This window comes from Perna viridis, chromosome 11, assembly GCF_037379345.1.
Source record: "Perna viridis isolate PV_CMFRI_1.1 ecotype Kerala chromosome 11, ASM3737934v1, whole genome shotgun sequence".
NCBI classification, from domain to species: domain Eukaryota; kingdom Metazoa; phylum Mollusca; class Bivalvia; order Mytilida; family Mytilidae; genus Perna; species Perna viridis.
The window spans coordinates 30718643-30743228 of NC_142455.1; the positions used below are offsets into that span (position 1 = coordinate 30718643).

At 32.3% G+C, this 24586-nt stretch overlaps 1 protein-coding gene across 7 annotated transcripts; it reads right to left on the reverse strand.

The window, feature by feature from the left end:
- Positions 1-3910: 3910 nt before the first annotated feature.
- On the reverse strand, positions 3911-24464 carry LOC148603698 (integrin beta-PS-like). Of its 7 annotated transcripts, none has more exons than XM_088552780.1 (10): positions 21869-24464; positions 21035-21139; positions 20642-20708; positions 19077-19207; positions 11731-11817; positions 10293-10345; positions 7725-7808; positions 6635-7366; positions 4406-4482; positions 3911-4098 (listed from the first exon to the last, which is right to left on the reverse strand). In XM_088552780.1, exons 1-4 carry the CDS (start codon positions 21998-22000, stop codon positions 19098-19100), a joined length of 414 nt encoding a protein of 137 aa, XP_088408906.1. In that variant the 5' UTR covers positions 22001-24464; the 3' UTR covers positions 3911-4098; positions 4406-4482; positions 6635-7366; positions 7725-7808; positions 10293-10345; positions 11731-11817; positions 19077-19097. The 7 variants fall into 7 exon arrangements, with proteins under 7 accessions (XP_088408906.1, XP_088408904.1, XP_088408907.1 ...); XM_088552778.1 differs by having other exon boundaries at positions 7725-7923; XM_088552781.1 differs by lacking the exon at positions 10293-10345.
- Between the last annotated feature and the right edge of the window lie 122 nt (positions 24465-24586).

A 24586-nucleotide genomic window follows, 5' to 3' on the forward strand; every position in this document is an offset into this window, starting at 1 on the left:
AACCTGTAAATGCAAACTCAAAGGACAATGTTTAAACAATAAGGCACGTTTTCCACTCATGATTGTATATTTTGCCACAACAAAAAGGGATGTAATAAGATGGAAAACAATTTTGTGAATTAAATCAAATAATTTATGAAACAAATAAAAAAAAAATCACCCATCAAAGGAAATTGTATATAAAAGTGATAAAAAGATAAAAACAAACATTTGATAACATGTTTTACATCATGAACTCGTTGATCATTAGTGTGTATCCATCTGTACCATGATAACTGATTTATTCAATGTGTCATAGATTTTTGTTGACTTGATTATTTATGAGTAATTTGTCGTGTGTTTTTTTCAAGCAAAGTAGAGGATGCCATCCCTGCTTCTAGAAGTGATAATTCAATACAAACTAACATTTGGTCACATGTCTCAAAGACATTTGTTTCGTACGCGCAAAAAGCACCATAATATCCATCATCACAGTAACACACACCACATTCTAGTCGACCATGGTAATTACATTTCATGGAATTAGTCTTGAAGAAAAAAGTAAATTCTTTATTTAATTCAGGGGTAATAGTTCAAAATTTATTTCAAAAGTAAAACATGCTTTTAAATACTCTAGCTAGATGTATGCTGTAACAAAGGTGTCAATAAAATTTGTGTATTTAACTGAACACACAACTTCCTGGAAAAGGATTTTACTATAAACATTATCAAACGCTGTTAAGTACGCTCCATGTGTAAGTAATGAAAATACGTTTACAATAGCTTATTACACGCACTAATAAAAACCAATGATGTTGTTAGAATAACAAGTTCATTTGAAATATAAATAAGGCAACAGGTATCGTTGAGCATGAATTGATATTCCGTCTACCAATAAACTATACGTAAAATCTGCCATATAAAATTGTCTGACCTTTTTGACTCTTCAATATACTATTTGTTTTATTCAGTTAAACTAACAATTCTGGTATAGCCTAATTTACTAGCATGTTTACTAACAATAAGTCCTGTCTTTTGACATTAACATTCACAAACATACTCCACATTCACTGTGACATTCTTTCCAAGCCCTATTGGACGTAACAGAATGGTTTGGTTTGATTCAGTCGCATTTTCATAACATTTCGGCAAATTGATCAATACGTCGAATTCAAGCTGTAAATGCATAAATATCAAACACATAAGTGCATTTTTGTTATGAAATACAAACTAATTTAAGGAGTTTTTCCTAAAGTTATTACTTTTAGATTGTGTTAATGATTTACTTTAAAAGCATCACTGGATGTAATTTCGAACACATTTAGTATTGAAACATCTTTAGCGAAAATAGTTAGGCTCAACATCAACAACTTTAGAATTTAGGATTTACCAATTTGTTAATTCCAATATCAGATATTTAAAACGGGCTCTGCTTGTTTATGATTGTCATAGCCCACTTGCAATGACACGAAGCCGGGACAGAATTTCGAACAAGTCATATAATTGTTAACATCATCGCGATTGCTAAATGGAAGCTTCAAAAATAAAATTAATTCACTTTTAATTACAAGACACATCCCGGTCAATAAATAATTTAAAAAAACTGCATTTTCAATGTAGACTTGGTTTTGGCAAAGAACGGACTAAGTTTGATATTTCCAATTAATGTCTCCGTGAAAAGGAGCACCTTTATAGTATACATTGTATGTAGAAACAACAAACAGGTTCTGATCAGAGATTTCAACACAGTACAAAACACAATCAAATAACTGTATGGATTATCATTAAATTTATTTTTTTACAAGAATTGAAGTTACAATTTTAATTCACAGTATTTAGGACCGGTATGACATTAATTTATTGTTCAGAACAGTAGATGTATTGGTGTAATGAAGAGTTGACAATGCTGAAGGCAACCACAGTTTGAACATCGTGATGCAGACACACATATTTGTGTAATGTATTACATATTAAACGCACAACCATTCACTTCAGTCTGGTATTCAGCATACATATACCGCACAACCCGCCATCTTAGTGCACTGCAATCTTAATTCATTGTCATCTGTGATTTTAGTTTGTTGCTGTTAATTTGTGGATGTTACATTTTTATTTCTTTTTTTATTCCCTGTCTTGCATCATTTCTGTCCACTTTTACTCTGAGTGTGTGTTTGATTTACCTGTAGATGGAGAGCATTGTCAGTCTATGCCTCTGTGGGTGAAGTAGGTTCGATAATCTTAGCTGGTGAACTAATCCTTGTGTTTTGTAAAGTACAAGGGAACTTCAACTTGATTTGCTTGTGAATAATCAATAGTTTCAGGTAATAGATGCGAAGCAAAATTATCCATTAAAAGGAGAACAAGTGTTGATTGTCCACAATTCGGAATAAAAAGTCCCTTAAGCCATTTGACAATGAGGTCACCGTTCATGTATCTCTTTAACTATTTCTCAAGCATCCATTTTTTTAAATTCATCATGGTTTCCTTGCACTGTTTTATTGAAAATGTGCATAAGCATGATAAATGGTTAAAATCTTCCAGCAGTTGATATGCCGTATTGATTGACAAATGACCACCACTTTTATTTCTTCTCTTCTGATACGGATGTGTCTATCCGTCACTTTAACTTTTCTACGAATCATCTCTTTTTCTACACATTCCGGTTTCTTGCTATAAAATACACATTCTGGTTTATCCAGCCAAATCAATAATCGACCTTCGTCTGTAGTAGTTGGAAGTATTCCTCAACTTCTTTTATGACGTCCATTCGGGCGTTTGATTCTCTGTCTGGCCATCATAGCTTGATTTCCGTATGACGTTTTCCTAACAGCTGACAGCATTAATCACTTGGATCATTATCCACGTCTTTTTTTATGGTGAGTTCTACGGATGATAGCTGTAGCAAGTTACGTAAGTGAGCCTCCCGCGCTCAGTCATTTTTATATAATTGACTGTGACTTGCTCTTCAGATTTTGAAAGTGTGCGACCTGGATCTTTTATTCTTCAATGAAGCCGTCCTTTCATCTAATCAAGCACAGTTTTTTTTTATCTTGTAAAGTGTGGCCGTTGCAGCTTTTCCCCTGACATCTAAAATGAGAGCATCTGTGTTAAATGTTTAAGTTGCATTAAATGTATCTCATTGATATAACGTTTGTGTAAATAAATAAAAATTGCATTGATTAATTTTCAAAAGTGTTATTTATTATTGATCTAAATTAAATGATACATTACTTATGAAACAGGTTTGAAGTCATCACTACAGAAGTTTTATTGTCGTCATCAAGAACACATGGATCGTTACGGTGCATCAATCGGCACCATGAAAACTGACTTGTTCAACGTTTCATAGTCTAGACTTGACTTTTATTTGAGCAACTTGGTTCGTTTTTTTTTTAGAAAAGCAGAGGACCCTATGTATTTGTTTTGGTTATTTTATGTTCTTGTTGTGTATTTCTGTTTTCCATGTCTTTTCTTCGTTCCTGGATTGTATTCTTTTTATATCTGGTCCCCTTTACTACTCCTTCAATATTTCAGACAAATAATGAGTTTTTATGCCGGTATTAAAATATTGTAATTTCGCAAGACTGTGGTTTAATAGGGAAATGTAAACATCATTCCTTTATTCATTCCAGTAAATTTCATCCCACTTTTTGGAAAGCTCTAGGTTTTACCAGAGATCAATACATATGTATTGAAAAAATGAATTTGAAGAAAACACAGTTTTTGTGGATTGTTTTTTTTTTAAATAATATATTTCATTGATATACAGACTTCAAGCACAATTCGGTACGTACTTTTGATGTAACAACCTTCAGAATCTAGCTAAACTTGGTATGTCTGCCTTCTAATGGCTCATTGTTTTGTCGTCCGCAAAATCTACGGAATGCGCGTGAAATTTTATTGCTTTTATGGACCCTAAGAAATTATGAACTGGAAATTTATGTATTTTTATCTTATCAAAGTAGCTGTAACTTTAAAAAAAAATGTTCGAAATTGTATGTGTTCGCTATCCCGTCCGTTGGTGTCCTTAAGGTCAAAATATGGACAAAATGTGAAAAACATACAATTTCGTTGGCGCTTAAGTTTTCACATGTACTTCTCTTGTCGTAGAGATTTCGACTGAAAAAAATGATAAAAACTATATTTGTATTATAACATATATTGGTAGATAATTCAGTTAATTGAACCGTAAAGAGAAAAAAACACAGCTTAAACATTAAACACACTAAACGAGAAATGATGATACTCTTGTTATGAATTCATCTGAATACTTAAGTTTTTGTTTGTTTTCTTTTTCGGTATTACAATTTTGTGTCAACATCAAATGTAGTATAATTTGATTGAAAGCACGATTATGCTGTTTTTTAGCGATAAAATTATAAATTGTTTTTGGCAAGATGTCGAACATAATAATAATGTATGATACCCATTACAATCAGTGTTATATTCTACGTTGATTGCCTCTGCGTGGTCATGCGCAAAGGTCAATGACTCTTGCAATGTCTAAAATGAGAACATTATTTTTATGACAAATCAAACATTTATACAAATTTAACAAATGGAAATAAAACATAATTTGTAAAAATAAAATGTTAAGAAAAGTCATATGAATAAGGATTCGAACGGTATTCAAAAGAATAAAATCCAAGGATTACCATGATACAGGAAAAACACACACAAAGAACACAAAATAACCAAAAACAATGATAAAATCAAATGACTCCACAAAAAATAGAGATACATTTCCCGGAGACGTCATGGTTTTGATGGTTTAGTTTGAAAAACAAACTGTCGGTTCTGTAAGTTGTTCAGATGCTAATCAGAGAAAGATGCAACCTTACTAGCGATTGACATTTTCAAATGTCTAAAAGAGTAACCATGGGGACTATGATTCGAGGCGTTATCAAAAAATATATTTCAGGGATAAATACTACACAAGGACAACGGCCATACACAACAAAGAACATGAACAAAAACCCAAAATAACACATACCAAGACCCACAATGAACTTGTAATCCAATGAACCAAGATTCTAGCAGAAATCAAAAGAAAGTAATCCATGGACAAAGACCAGACATGGATAACAAACACAACAAACAACATCACGAAACTAAAATAATACATACAAAGTAACAAAAGTAAATAAGCCACCACTAAAAACTAGCAAGGACTAGGTGCACAAGTAAGGTAAGTGTTCTCTGCTTTTCTAGAATCACCCACCGAGTTGCTCATAAATAATAAAGTCCGGGGTAGACAAAAGAAGAAACAAAAGCTATGACATATTGAACAAATCAGTTTTCATGGTGCAGATAGATACACCGTAACGGTCCACGAATGCATGATGACGACCATAAAACTTCTGTAGTGATGTTTTTAATATGGAAATAACATAACCCTGTTCCAGAAGCCTAATTGTATGAAGTCTAGCGCGATACAAAAAGTCTGTGTAGTTACGGCAAGCTCTGGGGTAACGTAAGAGTTGTGATATGAAAACTCCATATGCAGGTGCTGAAGGAATGTTGCCACAGATGAAAAGGAAGTTGACAATTCTGAATGAAAATTCATCACGTTTGTCATACGATCGATTTCCTATTGTCTGAAGTATTCTTCATCTTACGTTCTTTTGGGTAGATGCGATGCATCAAATCCCCGAAACTAGGATCGTTTAAAGATAAAACATCATCTATATAGCGGAAACTGAGATTAAAGGATCTAGCTAAACGATATGAGCAACCCGGACTCCACTTAAATTTTGAGCATGGACCAGGTGCACCGGAAGGTTGAGCGTCCACTGTTTTTTAATATCGGAAATTTGTCATAATAAGTCATGTCCGGGGTAAATGATAGAGGAAATAAAACTGATGACACGATCAACAAATATGTTCTCGTGGAACAGATGATGGATGCACCCTAACAATCCGCGATACAAAAAGTCCGAAACTTAAATCCTAAAGAAACGTTTTTCTAACTCAGGTCATGGCCCTCAGTATTTTACCTTCTTTGGTTATGCTAGCATATAATTTTTATTATATAATAATTTGTAAGTATTTGTGTCTTTCTTAACAGTCTTGTTTTTGTTTGTATATTTTCAGTCGTGCTCGTGACAATGTAAAAACGGAAGCTTTTAGATCACTATTCGCTCGTAACACGAACCAAAATAAAATGATATGTCTAAAAACAATTTTAAATATTTTTGTTAAAAGGGACACGGATACATGTAGAAGATTATTCATGGACTGCATAACCGGTTTCAGTTCTTCTGCAGTGATTCCGTTTTTATTGCTTTATCAAAAAGTCGATTTAATGTACCCCTTTATTTCAAAATAAACTTTCTGGTCATTTATTGAAACGGATTCAACTGTTTTCAATCCAAATCAACAAATGGTACTGCTTACTTTTCTATTTTCCTAATGCCTGATAAATTGAGAACAGCACTGCAGAAATATAAGAGGACAATTTATATTCAGTATATATATGTCTGCCTTTTTATATAAAGAAAACGTTTGCCTGTCAAACCTCTTCTATATTTTTATGTAAAAAGCAAATATTGGTTTTCTTCAAGAAAATGACTACAATACAAACAATTGACTAAAATGCAATATGAAATATGCTTAAAAGAGATTAGAAATATACAAACATATTTAACTTACTTACTTGATACGCTTTTCTCATAACTGAGATAAAATTGCTTGCATCAATATCAAAATTGTAAGTTAATGACCCTGGTATGTGTAATGTCGAATAGTTGCCACCACTCTCCTTCGTTGTAAAAAAAAACGACATTTATGTTGTTTTTGATTACGGCTGCTACGATCTGCCCTATTAATGGGTAATCCTAATTGAGAAAAAAAAACACATTCTTTTCCGATATGCTTTCTTATATGATAATCAATTCTAGCTGAAAACGAAAGCACTTGATCTAATAGTTTTTTTTCTTTATCTAAGGATGAGTCATTTTTTAAACGTGTTAAAAACTGCACTATAGCCTTCAGTTAAAAATGGTACCTTTTTTCTATTTCGATTAAATATGTTTTTAATGCTTCTGAAACAATAGGTATATGGTGACTTGTACCTCTATCGTATTGTTAGTAGATTTTAACATCTTTTTTTGCATTTTTTATTAATGTCTCCTGATGCCATGCAATTTTTGCACGATAAGAATATGATATTACATGTTATCACATATTTGGAATTGATAAATACCTTGAACAACATATAAACTGGAAGCCTTTCAGGAAGATGTATCAGAATGGTAAACAAGGGAATAATGATAATAAGATTGAATATCATAAAACATACCAACTCGGCTTCATAAGTGTATTTTAGATAGCCATTATCACTGGATAAGTGACATTGTGCGTCATGTGGTTGAACAATGCCTGCCAACTGTAACAAACATATTTCGTTTGAATCTTGTTTATATCATCAACATTTCCAAAAAAAAAAAGATAAAGTGGCATTCTTAAGATACAGAAACGCTTGACAAAACAAAAGCAATACTCCTTAAATATAAATAAAAGTATAGATGCCCTCATAAAATTAAATTACATTGAAGAAATACACTTTGAAAAGGACAATTAAGGACAATAAAGGACTTTCAAGGATAGTAAACAATTACAGTATTATTGATTCATTCCTTAGTTTGTTTCTTAAATATTGTCTCGATGACTAAAGACTTAATTGACAACCAACTCAGCAACTTGAACAAACAAGACCGTTCAAGAAATCATCTTACACTGTATACCTTTCCATCCCCGGCGAATTTGAAAGCAGCATCTGTGATGTAAAAAATGATTTTTCTTGCGTTATTTCTCCATCCCAACTCAGCCTATAAAAAATTGTTCAGATGTGATGTTTCTTTAATATCTCCTTCTTTGAAATATTCAGTAAAATTATGCCTAGCTGTTATGGTGTTTTAGAATTCTTTAAGGATGTTCGCTGGTCTATAAAAGAATAACATGGATTTCAAAGGGTTATGCAATCTTTGAGGATCTTTCATGCTAAAACAATATCAAAAGAAAAAAAATTGTTGCGGGAAAATATTACTCGATTTTCCATTGGTATTGTATAAGTAGGTTCTATCTATTCAAATGAATGAAAAAATAACAAGTTTTCATGAAAACTTCCCAAATACCATTATGACGGTGACTTTCATGAAATCATAAAACGGAAAATGGGGTCAAAACGCGAAAAAAATATTAATGCTATGAAATGGATAAAACCGGTAAAGTCCGTAAATCGGAGCAAAAAAGGATGCACATGACTAGGTATTATCCTTAAACAAAATTTTATGACGTAAGTAACTATTTCCTGTTAAGCGTTGACAACAACGATAAATATATAATACTAGGAAATGCGATGGTTGCGCTGATCTGCAATGGCCAACGCTTAATTTGTAACGCTAACACAAGGATGTGCGTTGGTCTACGCTGTTGTACATTGGTTGATAAAAAACGAAGATATGGAAGGGCGTAAGTATCCCATTCAACGTTACAACGAAATATTATGTGCATAAGCGCATATTAATGAGAGATTTTACTTAGATCGATTTCCGTTCTCTGTGTTGAGTCTTTTAGTTCATGGGATATATAACGATACATGGTAACAGTGAAAAAAATCGTGAATGATTTTGATACATTTAAGTCTAAAAAATAGTTAACAGGAGGAATAATACATTGTGTCCGTTAAAGTTAAAACATATTTCTTTAAAGTTTTAAGTTTTAAGCTTGCAAGAAAGTATATCAAGTTTCATAAAATGTGGATGCAAAAGCCAGTTTTCCTATGGGGCACCTTATTTTAGATGGCGGCCATCTCCAATAATCTAGAATATGAAACTTATTCATACGTAGATGGTTTTATATATCCTTTAAGTTTGGTGAAGATATCTCAAATCATTTTCTAGACTGTTTCCGAAAAGCATAGGACGCTTACCCTACCAGTGCACCTGGTCCATGCTCCCAGTTTTTAGTGGAGTCCGAGTTGCTCATTTGCTTTTGTTACTTTGCATGTATGATTTTAGTTACTTTATGTTCTTTGTTGTGTATGTCTGTATTCCATGTCTGGTCTTTGTCCCTGGATTACTTTCTTTTGATTATCGATATAACCTTGGTTCCCTTGATTACTCTGTCATTAGTGAAAAATATACAAACAAGGTAGATGTTCTAGATTTAAATAACCAGGAGCTGGCTATGAAAAGATTTACAGATAAGTAATCATCTCTACATAACAACGGAAAAATCACAAAAATCAGCCAAATTTTTCATTTTTTTTCGTTACCATGACAACACCTGAAATATCAATTCACTTTTTTGGGATAATATTATAGGGATCATCAAACTCTACCACAACACCAATTTTCAAGTTGATAGCTAATAAGATTTACAAGATATCACAATGTCCTATTTTTTACCTATACCCCTTTTCGACCAAAGCAGCTCTCCTTTCATATTTTTGTGAAGTGTACTACTATGGATTAATATTCCAAAATATTTGAATTTAGCATTTAATTTTAATGCTAAATATTAAGTTTCATAAAATCTAAAGACATTTACATAATGTTTCGAAGGGGGCACCTTACTATGGATGGCGGCCATTTAAAAATGGTTGGCATCTAAAACAAATCCGAAATGTGCATTCAATTAAATTTAGATTGTTTTATATAGCTATTAAGTTTAGTGAAGATATCTCAAGTTATTTATCTACATAAAGAAAAAAAACATCTAAAAATTGCAAAAATGGCGAATGTTTGTGTTATTTTGTAACAAAAAAATATGTTACCGAGGATTTCATTTCTTTGTTTTTTGAGCTTACTTTAAGGTGTGTTTACAATGACTGAATACCTTTTGGTGATCTCTGAAAGTATTTACTATTTTATTGGAGTTAAACGATTGTGCATTCGTTGCATTTTACGATACTGTTCTTTTTTCTATCAAACTATAAAGATATACAATCTTCTTACTTCTGATATGTTTTCGAAACTTTAGACTAGTAGAAACAATTGAGCTTCTTATAATATGGGATCATGAAAGTCATAAACATCGTTATATTAAAATTAAGTATATGATTTATTTCCATTTTTTCAAAAAGTGTTCATTTTAAAGAAACAAATGTGCAAGATAAGTTTACTTTGCCTTACTTAAAAATGCGTGAGAAAGGGATATCGTGATATATAACTACATTTGACTTTCACGTAATTGCATATATAACAAAATGAATTCAGAATTTAAAATGTGAAAGCCGTATGATGGTAAGAAAATAATATCCATGAATAACAACGTTTATATGCATGATCAACAATATTTTGAATACATACCTCCTCACTATGTTTCGCGAAAATGAATTCATTCATGATTACCACTACTTTGTCTATAGAAATTGAACAAAAATAAAGAATGAAAAAATGAAATATAAAAATTCCCACTTTTCCTTCTTTTACCATCAATCTAACAACACATGAAACAGGTTTATCAGATGTATATGATTGCAATACAGTTATGGAAATAAATGCAAGGGCTCAACTGTTATAGTCAAATTAGAGTCGAGACTTGACTCAAATGCACTTCTAGCACATTGTTAATATACAAAATTGCACAAGCCTCTTCGGAAGCCTATTATTTGTATGTATTTCTGAAATAAGTTTGATTAAAGTCTTTTCCATGATCAACATAAAAACTTTAAAAATTCCCTTCATATTTATGCTACATTAATTTTGCCTGCAACTGGGAGGGACAATTTTCATGAAAAATTAATGCTTCAATGCTGTAGTTACAATTTTGCAAACAATCAGGATTAAGTTACATTAATATCAGGATCTAAACACATACCTGACTTGTTTATCTAAGGGTTTACAACATTTAATAAAACTACCAACCATTCACCAATTCAAAAGTTAACTTCTAATTCAAATATTGTCAAGTATATGCATTGTCGTAACAAAAAACCCCTCAGATTTTATTAAATTCAGCACTACAATATTCAATGCCTTATTTTGTTTCGTAAATCCTGAACTACTGCTGTTATTATGGGTTTAAATAAATGTGTTTCAATACAAGTACTTTAATACAAAACTCCTTGAAAAGACTACAAAAATCCCTTTACCAAATGATTCATTTGAACATAAAACAAAAGTTTGGGCCATTGATCGAGTTATGTAGCCTATAAGTCAATTAATTTGGGCTTGACATTTACATAAAACGTAAAATCGTGGATTTGTTGGCACGTTAACACCCTGCCTTAGTTTGAAGTTAAATACAAAAAGTTCCAGACAAAAACTGACAGAAAAGTACAATGTTTTCCAAAGGTGTTAATATGATTCTTTATACAGGTCATGGGGGAATTTTGTCCTTAAGTTTGAAATTTTTTGAAAAATACATTAAATTTTGAAGGATCGTTCTACACGATCTTTGAATTAACTTAAGGGCCTTATTTGGAACACATCTCTAGTGTTTAAAGCGAAAGTTGTGGACCGAGTGTCTTTTGGTTTGGTAATTTTTAAGCTCTAGTTTAAAGTTCAAAGCATGTGCAACATGAAAATACGTTCAGCCGTTTTACACCCTTTTCTATGAAACAATATTTCAGGAAAATCAATGTTTTACTCGATTTCAAACAAATGTGACATTCAATATAACCATTTTTGAGTGTTAACAGTATATGCGTTTCATGCTTATTCAGTAACAAAATTTAAAAGATACATTGTGCTACTCGAGTTAACTGTACTGTAGTTAATATAAGTGCTCTTCACTAAAATATACCATGTACACAGAAACTTCGATAAGTCCATCAAGCATTCCTTCTAAACTATCTCGGTTAGCTGTCATTTTAATCCCAGAAAATGTTTCCTTGAAAAAAATATTCAAATTACAATGTAATACAATAAGATATTTAATATATAGACAATAATACAACATTCACAGCATGGTGCATAAATATTGAAAAAATGAAGACTACTAATGAAAAATCATGTTAAACCTTGCAACTTGAGTCAATCAGGTTAGACCAATGAAAGAACGATATTTATAAAACAAAGGACAATAAGCCAGAACGACAAAGAGTAAACGGGTGCCGACACAGCTCACAATAATACAAGCTAATCGAAATAAGCAAAAGAGAAGGATTAACACATTATATTGAACGTGTTTTGCTTATAGAAATACCTATCAAATCGTTTTAATAAAACATGTTCTAAAGAAAAAGTTTTATAAAACGACCACTAAAAATTATAGAATATGTTTTTATTGAATTGAAAAAAATCATAGTAGAAAATATTATAAACGGATATTGTCCCAAGAAAAAAATCCTTTTTTTCTTTACATTATAAATTGTTCATTTTCATAAACTACATATGTTTGTGTAAGACAAGTCAAATGGTATCTAAAAACAAATGCATTGCCCGTATACATTTATGTTGTGATTAAAACTGTTTTGGTGAATTTTTAAATTGAAGTAAAAAGTGAGATATAACTAAGGAACTTTGATAAAAGCAATGAACTCAATATAAATAAAAAAACACAAAATTATATAACCACTTTTAATTTAAAAACGATACACTGAACCAATCTTGCGTTTAAAAGTTTGTTACATGTATTATGATGGGATAAGTCATTCCTTATTACAATACATCATGTATTAAGTTACAGCCCTTTATTGATCCGTCGGGGAGGAATGACCCGGTCACCGAAAGGTATATTTTATATAGCCTAGCTGGTCGAGTGGTCTAGGGCATTGGACTTTGTGTAGATGATGTTGCAATAGATGTGACAGCGGTACGAGTTGGAGTCTTGCAAAGGGAACCACCAAACATTTGACAATTAGTCTAAACAAAATTTTGATACTTTTACCGCACATACCAACAATGCTCATCCAACAATCAAATTCACCCAAAATATTTCTGGCACTAAAAGTACATTTTTGGATACTACTACGTCTGTAAGAGACGGTGAAATGTCAATGGCTTTTCAAAGCGAATTCACTGATAATCACCAATACTCGTCTCGTAATAGCTGTCACCCAAAACATTGTACTAAATGCATGTCATACAGCCAGACACTTGCTCATCTGACGATACCACTAACAAACGTCTAGATGAACTGCGTGGTCATTTGTGATCGCTTGGCTACAAATCAACAGACTTACATCTGGGATTTGAATGTGCAAACAACATCAGCCTAAATTATCTCCTCTAGTAGAAACCAAAGAAAAAGAACAAAAAATGTTCCTTTTGTGCTGAATCACTATCTAGCCTTTGGGAAACTCTCCCAGCTACTTCATTCGAATTGGAAAGCAATTCACAGACATCCTAATCTCTCCAAAGTCTTTCCAGAGGCACTTATCCTGGAAATCCGCAGACCTCAGAGTCTAAGAGATGCCCTGGAAAGAGCAGAAATTTCATCTCAACCAAATCAAAATACAAGAGGCCAATGTCAACCATATGGAGATGCAAGATGTAAGAACTGTACCCACACTGCATATCCAAACGTTTAAAAGCTAGTGCACTGGATAGGAATACGCCATTTATGCAACGTGACTTGCAAAACCGAAAAAAAAACCACCATATACCGTCTCCACTGCCGATGTGGTATACATTTCGTTGGCCAGACAGAACAGTCTTTCAAAAGGCGAATGAATGGTCATCACAGTGACTACAAATGTAAACCAGACATCCAACTAAGTCTTCCAAACACACCGAGGAGGATCTCAAAAACGTTGTTACCATCATAGATCATAAAAGCAACCAGTCAAAAAGTAAACGAGTGTCTCAGGAAAGCTTTTGGATGAAAGAAATTACATTTTTTCAAGATGGATATTACGAGAATACAAAATTCATTGTTAGGTCCTGGTATAAAGCTGGTACAGCATTATGCTATACATCAATACACTGTACTACCATGATTTTACTTTACTTATTTGTTTTCCATTTTTAATTCATTTCTAGCTTCAAAATCTATTTTTTTATCTTAAACTTTGTTAGTTTTATGCTGAAGAAGGAAATTGGTTATCCGAAACATTCAATGTAAAGGATGAGGGTACAAAAGGCGCTGTAGCCTTATGTACCCTCATCCAAAAATGAAATTGTCTCCCTTTAATAAATTCAAAATTGTTCCATTTTGTTTAATCAAAATTATTTATTTCATCTTCGTTTTTAACAAAATTAAAAGAGAAAATTTGTTTTGTTTATAAAAGAAATAAAGTTATATGCATATTCAATTAGCATATGTTGTATAAAGTAAAATACAAGTACACCGTAGTGCTGTGTTTTACGCAATATGTTAGACAGTAATAGTAACAAGATGTGAAGAAAAACCTGGTCATAGGGGCATACAAGTATTTCTCTTCTAGTGTTGATTTGTTGTGTGTGTTTTTATCAATTCAACACAATATGTTACCATATCATACATGTAATGTTAATATTTTATAGTTTTGGGTTCTAGAATCAGCCAGAAAAATGTTTCATGTAGCGTTTTTTGTCTGCACATGGATTAATCTTTGAAGCTTTAAATTAAAGAGGCATATATATATTGATTTATCTTCAGTGCCCGATGTAACAATTCGTCGGGTAGTTTCGAATTGGTGCAGTCGCGCACTTAGCCCTGTAATTTCTACAGTTCATATCACAACTCATATGTTATTCCAGAGCTTGCCGAATCTACGCAGATTTCTTGTATCGCGCTAGAACTCTAAAAAATGGGCTTCTGGAACAGGGTTATGTTACTACAAGATTGAAGTCATCACTACAGACGTTTTATGGTCGTCATTATGAACTCGTGGATCGTTATGCTGTATCCATCAGCAACATGAAAACTGATTTATTCAACGGGTCATAGTTTTCCTTTCCTCATTTGTCTCCCGACTTAACTTTTTATGAGCAACTCAGTGGGTGTTTCTAGAAAAGCAGAGGACGCTTACCCTACCGATGAACCTGGTCCATGATCCCAGTGTTTAGTGGAGTCCGAGTTGCTCATTTGCTTTTGTTACTTTGTGAATGATTTTAGTTACTTTATGTTCTTTGTTGTGTATGTCTGTATTCCTTGTCTGGTCTTTGTCCCTGGATTACATTCGTTTGATTGCCGCTATGACCTTGGTTCCCTTGATTACCCTTTTATAAAGCTTTAAACAACTAATCATTTTTGTCTTCCCTTCCGTAAAATATCGTTTTACTTGAATCAAACTTGTATAAAATTAAAAACAAAATAAAATCATCAAGTCACAGAGTAAGTTCCGCTTAAAAAAGAATCAACAGAGATGAGGCAAATATACAAATCATGTGTTGTCGTTTCTTCTTCAACTACATAATAACACTGCATGAGTGGCTATATATATATCTTCATAACCAGTTAAAAGTCACTAATGATTATCGTGGTTAACTACAGACAAACAGACAGATCCCTGAGCAATGTGTTAAAAGTTTTCCGAGTACAATAGCTGAAATATAATAAGCACGTACATGCACAAATCATTGTTGGTACACTTATCAATACTGTTAATTAAATCGTCAATTTATATAATATTTGCGAAGTTTTAAAATACATAAACGAGAAAAATAAAAATGAAACATTTTTTTTATTAGAATTTATGATTACGAATAATAGTATATTAATGTGGGAAAGTTTGAAATAAATGCATATATATATATATATATATATATAGATATTAAATCTCCCGCTATCGTCCGTTTTTGACTGCAGCCTCTCAACATTTCATCATAATTCCGTAATCGTCAACTGTCTTGTCAGTCTCCCGGTAAGAGCTTAAATCCTGCCGCTTTCGAAATTTTCGCTATTCATCATTCAAAATATTGGGGATAAAACTGGGAAGTTAAGAAACCAAGGAGTGACACACTTCAATTTTCGATAAGAATAACAGGGGTCTCCATTTGTAGGATTTCCGAGAGCATCAAGGTACTTCCTCAGCTAACAGCTTTGATATAAAAACGGGTATTTTAAGTGTCTACATGTTGTTTGGCGTGTGTGTCAGTGTACAGTAAATACGTATGAAATGTTGGAATATTTACTTTATATACAAGAAACATAAGCAACAGGATTTTATCCACAGAAAGTTGCGTAAAATTGACCAGCATTTTACATATATTAAATTTGCAATATCGAATGCATGTAAGGACATGTTTAATATGTACACATGGTAAATGTATATGCATTTTCCGGAATAAAGAAAGCAGTGTTGAAAGAACTTTGTTATATAGAACTGTACTTAATCATTGCAATAGATAAATACCCAGACCTGGATTTTTTACAGGCAAACAAAGCAAACGGTTTTTAATTTTTCTACTTTCAAAATAAAAACAGAAACGAGTAAAACACTTTATTCGCGCTTGATGTTATAACAGTGTTCCCGACTTTGCCCGATCGCATAAGGAAATAAAATGCGTTGCACAGCATTTATAACAAAGAAAATTATCTTTAGTCAGCGTGCTGCAGGTTTCAATACACTAATGCTTATAGGAGCTTATTTAAAGTTTCTCATTTTGTTTGTTTGTTTGTTGGGGTTTAACGTCCGAGCAGCAATATTTCAGCTATATTCAGACAATGAACATGAAATGGATGATAAAATGAACATGAAATGAAAAAAAAGGATGGGTCACAAGGATAATAGTGTCGACAAATTTTGATTGCCACTGGAAAAAGGGGGGATGGGTAAGGTCGGGCAATTTAGCCTCCTGTGGCGGAGGGCAAACGTTCATACTCCTATCGAATACCAAAGCAGGGTTCTTTAACTTGCGAGAAACGTGGCACCTTTCCCAACACGGTGCACCACTATGGTTAGCGGTCGGGTTTTCCGTATTATAGCCTGACAACCCCAGCATGTAACACGCCAGGGGTACCCCATTCCACCACCTGGGGCACACATCCCAGTTGCTCTGTGGGCAGAACGCCTAGCCCCCGACTAGGTTTCTGAGCACTATTTAGTCGCCTAATACGACAAGCTTAGCGCTGCTGCAGTCCTATTCTTTTAAACCCGGACCTGCACGGGGCAGTTTCTCATTTTTGTTTCTCATTTTTGTTCAAAGTTCCATGCAAAAGTAAATCATAATGTAGAACAATCTTTTATCGATGAGATTTATACAGATATTAGAGCAAGAAAAAAATACTGAAAACTATTGGATTCCAATAATAAATTCATAGAAAAAAATCCCACGTAAATGACAGTAACGCGGGTCAAAGTATATAAGTGCATTCACGTACATGCATGCATGTTTATAGCAGTGGCTATATTACATTCGACGTCTGATCAAAGATTATTCAGACTTTATTGCATTCTTTGGCATAAAGGTGAGATAAAAGCTCTTTTATTAATATATCTACTCCATTTGTACAGTGTAATTAGGATTTCAGTGTATATTATACAGGTGGCCAGGTACTTAATCATGCGACAGTTAGCTAGGTCACATGATACATGTACCGGTTAAGTACGACATTCATTTTTGAAGGGATTTTAAGCATGATTTTAAAAGGTTGTTTTGTTAAATTCACATATAGATCCAGCGTTAACACAAAAATCCTTTTTCCTGTAGAAAGATTTTATAAATGCACACTTTCAGTATCGATCTTTTTTGATTAACGCACTATAAACTATGTGGCAGAAGAATAAAACAATGCTATTTTATTGACAGAATAGCCTTCCAGGCGGTTTTTGTGCATTCGTTTCTGTATTGTCACTCTTTAAATCACAAACTGAATGCATAAAATTAAAAATTTACCATATGTATTACATTATTATTTAGTTTTCTTTCGAATTCTTGATAATTTTTTTACCAATTATTTCAGTAGGCAGAGCAAGGCCTTATGGGCCCCGTCCTTCAGTATCATTTGGTGATGTTGAACATATTTAGACATTTATTGAATTTTTTGTTCCCAACTTTGTTAGAACAGTCAAATTTGCCTAGCAAATTTTTTGTCGTTTCCTCCGACTCGAACTCGTACCACTGTGAAGACTTTTATATATATATATTTGGCATATGATTCACAGATTAATATAGACATATCGCATGGCAAACTTGCAGAGAGACATGGATTTTGTAAGCTAAAACATAAATGGATTGTTGTTTTTCATCATTCCCAAAGAAAACATATGATAAGGAGAGTTCTCTATTTTGTATAGGTGAAATACCGCTAACAAATCAACCAAATCTGAATGTGAAAAAAGTTGATTTATCAAGAAATGAATCAACTTTTATGAGAACTATTTTTTAGCAATTTGGCGGGTGTTTTTAGAAAAGCAAAGGACGCTTGCCTTACCGATGCACCCGGTCCATGCTCCCAGTTTTTAGTGGAGTCCGAGTTGCTCATTTGCTTTTGTTACTTTGTATGAATGATTTTAGTTACTTTATGTTCTTTGTTGTATATGTCTGTATTCCATGTCTGGTCTTTGTCCTTGGATTACATTCTTTTGATTACTGCTATAATATGTTGTGGATCATTCCAGCATTTTGAAAATATCTTCTTTTGTATATTTGGAAGGTGATTTGGATTTATTCATTTATCTTGGAAAAAGCTATGGTTTGGTTAGTATTTAATCACGAAGCTTGCGAATGTTTCCATGACTGGTGCGGTTATCAATCACATTTACAAGGTATACGAGCCAAAATAATAATTTCAAGCTCCTGGTGTTACATACACATCTGATATTAATGATTTTTTTCTTTCTGGCTATACATATAGTGGACCCTGTTGATAATATAACTATAAACGTAAACGTATGACATTTTTTCATAAATTATAATTTGACATAAAATAATATTTTATGTCAAATTATTGCCTTAAGGAAAGGGTACTTAACTCTTATTTCAACTTCAATGATTCCAATACCGTGTTTGGTAAACGTCGTTGCCTTTTATCACCTTCATAATTACCCCGTATGCCGTAAGAAGTTTATAGTGATAGGGCTGTCCGTCCTTCTGTTCGTAATACCGTTCCACAGAGGGGTACCCATCTCTTATACTCCTCCTAGAAGTTTGTGTTACTTTCACAGAATGTTTAAAAATTTTGAAGACAGTGACTAATTTTCGTCAAGTGTTCTTGAATTTTCCCTATAAAATGTGTTGCAATTCATATTTTATACACACATGCAATATGAAATATCGTACCTATAACTGCAGCTTTTCCTGTCAAAAGATTAAAAACTGTCTCATTGAGAATGAAGGATCAAGAAGAATGTAGACATCGACAGGGCCTGTTGGAGCAACTGTATACTTTATTCGCAGTCTATATGGGTTATCTGAAGAAAAAATGTAAATGTAGTAGTACAATGCTTTGTTTACACGATATAATTAACATAACATTTAATAATTTCACTTCTTAACATACACCTGTAGTTGTTCTTTTTTTTCATTCCTATGAATAGCATACATATTCTGGTGTTTTCTGTTGTTGATATCTTATTTTAAATTCTTTAAATAATTGTCTTGTTATAGAAATAAAATGCCAGTTACCAAATCAGTAATTTATAATTTTGGCGATGATAAGTTCTATATTTCATTTTAAGTTTTTATTTGTTTTAGTAGAATTTCATTTTTTAGATTTAAAGCATTACACAATGATATGATGTTTAAATAAATTCCTGTCGTTGGTTAACAAAATGCGTGTTTTTAAAGTTAACATATATGCATGTTATATAGTTTTCGTATTGTTGGAAATGAGTATCGAGTATTAATGAAATAGAATTATTGTTAAGTGACTCTCTAACTAAGAATCATGCAAAATGTGATTAATGGGTAAAAAGCCTACATATTTTTATTTTGGATATTTTGTTTGAATTGCCATAGTACAAAGAAATAAATATGCATTTCTTCATACAACCTGTGTTCTTGGGAGATAAACATTTTATAGAATGCACTATAGATTTCGAAATTAAAGGTGATAAATCTGTAAATGACACTCAACTACAATATAATCTATAATACTTTTAATGTTGATCACATCTCCTAAGAGCAGGCATTTTGAATAGTTACACATTTCATAGTATAGACCTATAAAAAACAAGTTAATTACGAAAATAAAAATATGTAGGCTTTTTTGGGGTGTATCAAATTATTAAGATTATGGATAATTCTTTCAAAGACAGCTACTTAATCAATTCACCAGCATTGTTTATTGTATATTTAATACTACCATGTTACCAAATGCAGTTTGTTCATGAAAAAATGGACAGATAAGAGGACTTAAATAATAAGAGCTGTCATAGGTACAAAAATCTTCTCATATTCAAGTGCTTGGAATCGAAAATTAATGTTTTTGCAAAAGTTCCACAAACATCTTCAAAAAATACTAAAGCGTCAGCAGAAAGATTAATTCAAATACGTCGAAATCCACAACGTAGACTGAATGTGAACACAGAAACAAAGACAATCTACAAACAAAATGAAGCGAACCGAATAAAATAGATTTCAAATAAAAATGCAGTATGAACTCCCAGAAAAAAAAACAACAACTAAAAACAGAACAAAAACAAAAATAAAAAACAAAAACAGGAGCCACATCAGGTATACAAAAATGTATGGGAAGGTAAGCATGTCCTGCTCTGCCAGCGGCACCAGTCATACCATACGTGAGTATAGTCCTGCACAATTAGTTCGTTTTTTTAAGGTAGAAATACTTATATTCGAACTAGAATCTGCTGGACTTTAAGTGGATAAAAATATTTAAAACTTACTTGGAGCAAGATTTATATTGAGTTCCTGGGGCCGCATCTGGACAGTGTCATCACTGAATGGTTTATCCTTAAACAAAACAATTTTTAAACAAAAAAGATACTGTGTTTTACCTCCATACATTATTTGTTGTTTGTGTGTGATGGCGTTTATGATATATGAGCTTATTATCTGTTAGAATGGGGATATCATGACTGCCTTTACAATAATGTGTGCTGTTTAATATACGAAAAACTATACTTTTAAAACTGAACACACAATTCTTAAAGACGTACCACAAAGAAACTGTTCTGATATTTTTATGGTTGCATGAAATGTTGTAACACATTTTATCATTAGGCTCAATCAAAATTTTCTTATCACTACATTAATTGACGATTCTAGTCGTGACTTACTTTCACAATGGTTGATGCCGAGTTTGTGTGTTTTAGAATTTCACTGATCTCACAACCATTGGCTATTAAATCTGATTCTTCTGAACATCGTGGTCCATTGTACACCTATTGTATAATAATTTCCTTTTGCATCTCAATTTTATAAAGTCAGTAGTTACTTATCCTATTTTCAGAAGCTTATGGATGGTTCAATTTGGGCTTGAATTACAATTTATTTCAATTTATTTACCGTTAAGGCTTTAATATGGTTTCTATTTATAGATGTGTTTAATTACTAAAACGAATTGGTGTGATTTTCAAAAACGTTTGATTCCATTTTTGGTCCCAAAGTAAACAAAAACATAACACAATTTGGTTTTTTGATAGTTATTGCAACTGTCATCTTTTGATTTTCAAATGATATATTTAATTGACCACAGTATAGAAAGAAAATTTAACTCGGAAAAAAATCTAAAGTGGCTGAAATACTAAAGGCAAGAATTGTTACAGTTACACAGATAGTCCATGCTTTCATCATGAGTGAAAAAAATGCAAACCAATTCAATTAAGCAGTTTAAAATATTCAGAACGGAATTTAAGTATTTCCATTTTGATTAGTAATACCAGTCAGGAAGTAGATTGGCTTGATTTTCTTTAATCCCTCAAAATTGCAGGTTTTATTTCACTCAGACAATTTCACTTGTCATGTAATTTAGCTACACTATCAAGTTTATATTTCCATCATGATAGGTTAGGCTATTGTTGTCCATGTACAGTTCATGGTTGGCAAATTCTCTTTGAACCGCTAACCCTCTTAAAGATTTGTTTCTTTTTTTTTATTTAGAGTACACGTACCTCTTGTTTACACCAGTCAAATTGTCCTCCACTGGTAAAACACCCATTGCAATCTTCGCCGTTGCATCTCCCATCAACAGGTAAAAGCACAAATAGAAGTGTAAATATATATAAGTTGACAGCATAATTCATTTCACAAGAATTATCACAATACAGTACATGTGTGACAATATTTGACAATTCACTCTTTACTTATCACAATCAAATAGGTTAAACAAAATACCAATAATTTTGAATATCTATGAATTTTAACCAGAGCTTGAGATAAAGAATATAAACAATTGGTAATATCTGTTTGGATCTGCCTCTCGAATTCGACATCTCAGTACTAAGATTTATGATGAAAGAAAATACTACAGTTTTAAAATTACAAATTCCCTTTCCTTCATCTCCTGTATACAGTGCTCATATTTAAAAACTGATACGCTACACAAGAGAAAGTATTAACTACTCTGATTTACTTGAATGCAATAAATATCTGCATTACTGATCATGAGTCCTGAATCAGGGGTATGAGGTAATGCGCCTCAAAGGTTTCTTACCAAATACTTTTGTCATATATCCGTCCTTGGTTGAAAACTACTCAAGTTTCTTCCAAATAGTGGTGTAATGATTACTTTTTGTAAATCATTTTTTTCTCCTGATATGAACACTAATTTGCCAATATTGCCACTATAACATTCAAATACTACTTTATCACCACCGGTATATTTACGCTGCAACATAGAAAATGGAGATGAAAATGCTGCACCAAGTCAGGACCATTGCGATACCAGCTGCTTGATTGGTGTAATATCTATTTGATGTAAATTTTGAATATAATTTGATTGTGAATCGGATTAGTGTTCGGTAATAGGGTTGTTATCCTTATTTTGAACACTTGCTTAGATCACGTTGAGTGTTATTGTTAATTCTCACACAAACAAATATCAGGCTACAAAACGTATTAATATAGCTTTGCATATACTTTAAGATTTAAAACCTGCAAATAAGGTTATGTAGTCATTAGACATATAAAATTTAACTGACATATTTAAAAGATGTATTTTTGTTTTGGATATATATAATCATGATCTACTAATGCATGAACGATTTGTCTAGTTTTTCACTGGACTGTTTAATTTAAATGAAGTCATTTTGCCTTTTCATTTAAATTCAGAATCTCATTCAGGGATGCACAATTTTATTTAAAAAAAAAAACAAAAATGCTTCGTCCTGTAAGATTACGGTAATAATAAAATGATATAGAAATTTTTTATTTTGAAAAACAAATCCAGAATAGACGTCGCTTTCTTGAATATGTTGTTTGTAGACATTTTCTTCATAATTTTTTAACTATTATATAATAAAATCTTTTATTTTTAAAACAGAACCAAGACTTTTTATAATTTGTTTTCCGAAGGTTGTTATCATTAGAGAATTGAAACCTGCAAAGCACTTGAAAAACATAAATACACTATGTTATCGGCAGACTACACTTAAATAACACTTTGAGATGAAAAATGGGATAAAAACAAATAATGAGACTGATGATCTTTTTAATTGATTTAAATCACATTCGATACATGAAAATTTACTTTCAAGAAATCTCTTACTGTAATATAGAAATTGAGCTTGTGACATTAAAAATAAAAGAGGCGACAGTTACAGACTACTGGAAATTTATAGAATCACCCAAATCTTCATACAAATATTATGTAATTAAATGAACACTTTACAGAAAAAACTTTATGAAAACACCGAAAGAATTTGAATAGAAATGTCAGCTTTAATTATGATATTTATTACTTTTAACCATCCTCCATAACTTAATGTTTTAAGCATACCTTTCAAATTTAATTTAAATGGATACAATATGGTAAAAATGAGATATAAAATTCAAAACAATCTCATTGGCGTACAATCATGAGCATCATTCATCATATGCACAACACTATATGCTTCTACTGCATATGCTTTTCTATATCTCAAATGTGATAGATACTGCACTGATTATGCACATTTAAAAATGTCATTGTAATCGTAAGAACAGATTTAATATGGGACAGATAATTTTAAATACATCAGTCGTTTAGTCTTACGTAGCGTTAAAACATTTTACTTGTTTTAACAAATACGGTAATGGTTGGGACAAAATGCCCTCGGAGTAGCAAAAATGACGGCTGTCCCGTTTAACCTCCCCCGCATGAAAGCTGGAGTAATTGGAAAAGTAAACCACATATTCAAGTAAACCATCAATTTAATAAGTATCAGTATAGTATTAGATAATCTGTCAGCCGTTTAAATAAATGTTTTGACTGGAAGCCACAGCGAAAGAAAAGAGACAGTGCACAGGCGCTAAATGTTGGGTTTAACCGACTTGTACTTTTTGTCGATATTAGAAAGAACTATTTTGCTGTAGGTACGTACAATGTTGTTCTTGTTTTGGGGCCTGCCCAGTGGTGTGAGGGTTTCTTCGTCGTTCATTGAAGACCCATGGGTAACTTTTAGCTTACATTTTCATTCCGGTGGGGTTGTTACCTGTTTAAAATACTCACCATATCCATTCCACTTACAATATTCCACTGTAGGAACCGGCTAAAGGATCTTCCCTCATGCATCTGTACATAAAATACTCAGGTAAAATGTCATTTATTTGTAGGTAAATGTATCCTTTGAAATCTAGGTGAAAGACTAATGTTGAAGCAACTTCACTTGCAAAATCAGAAACACAATATC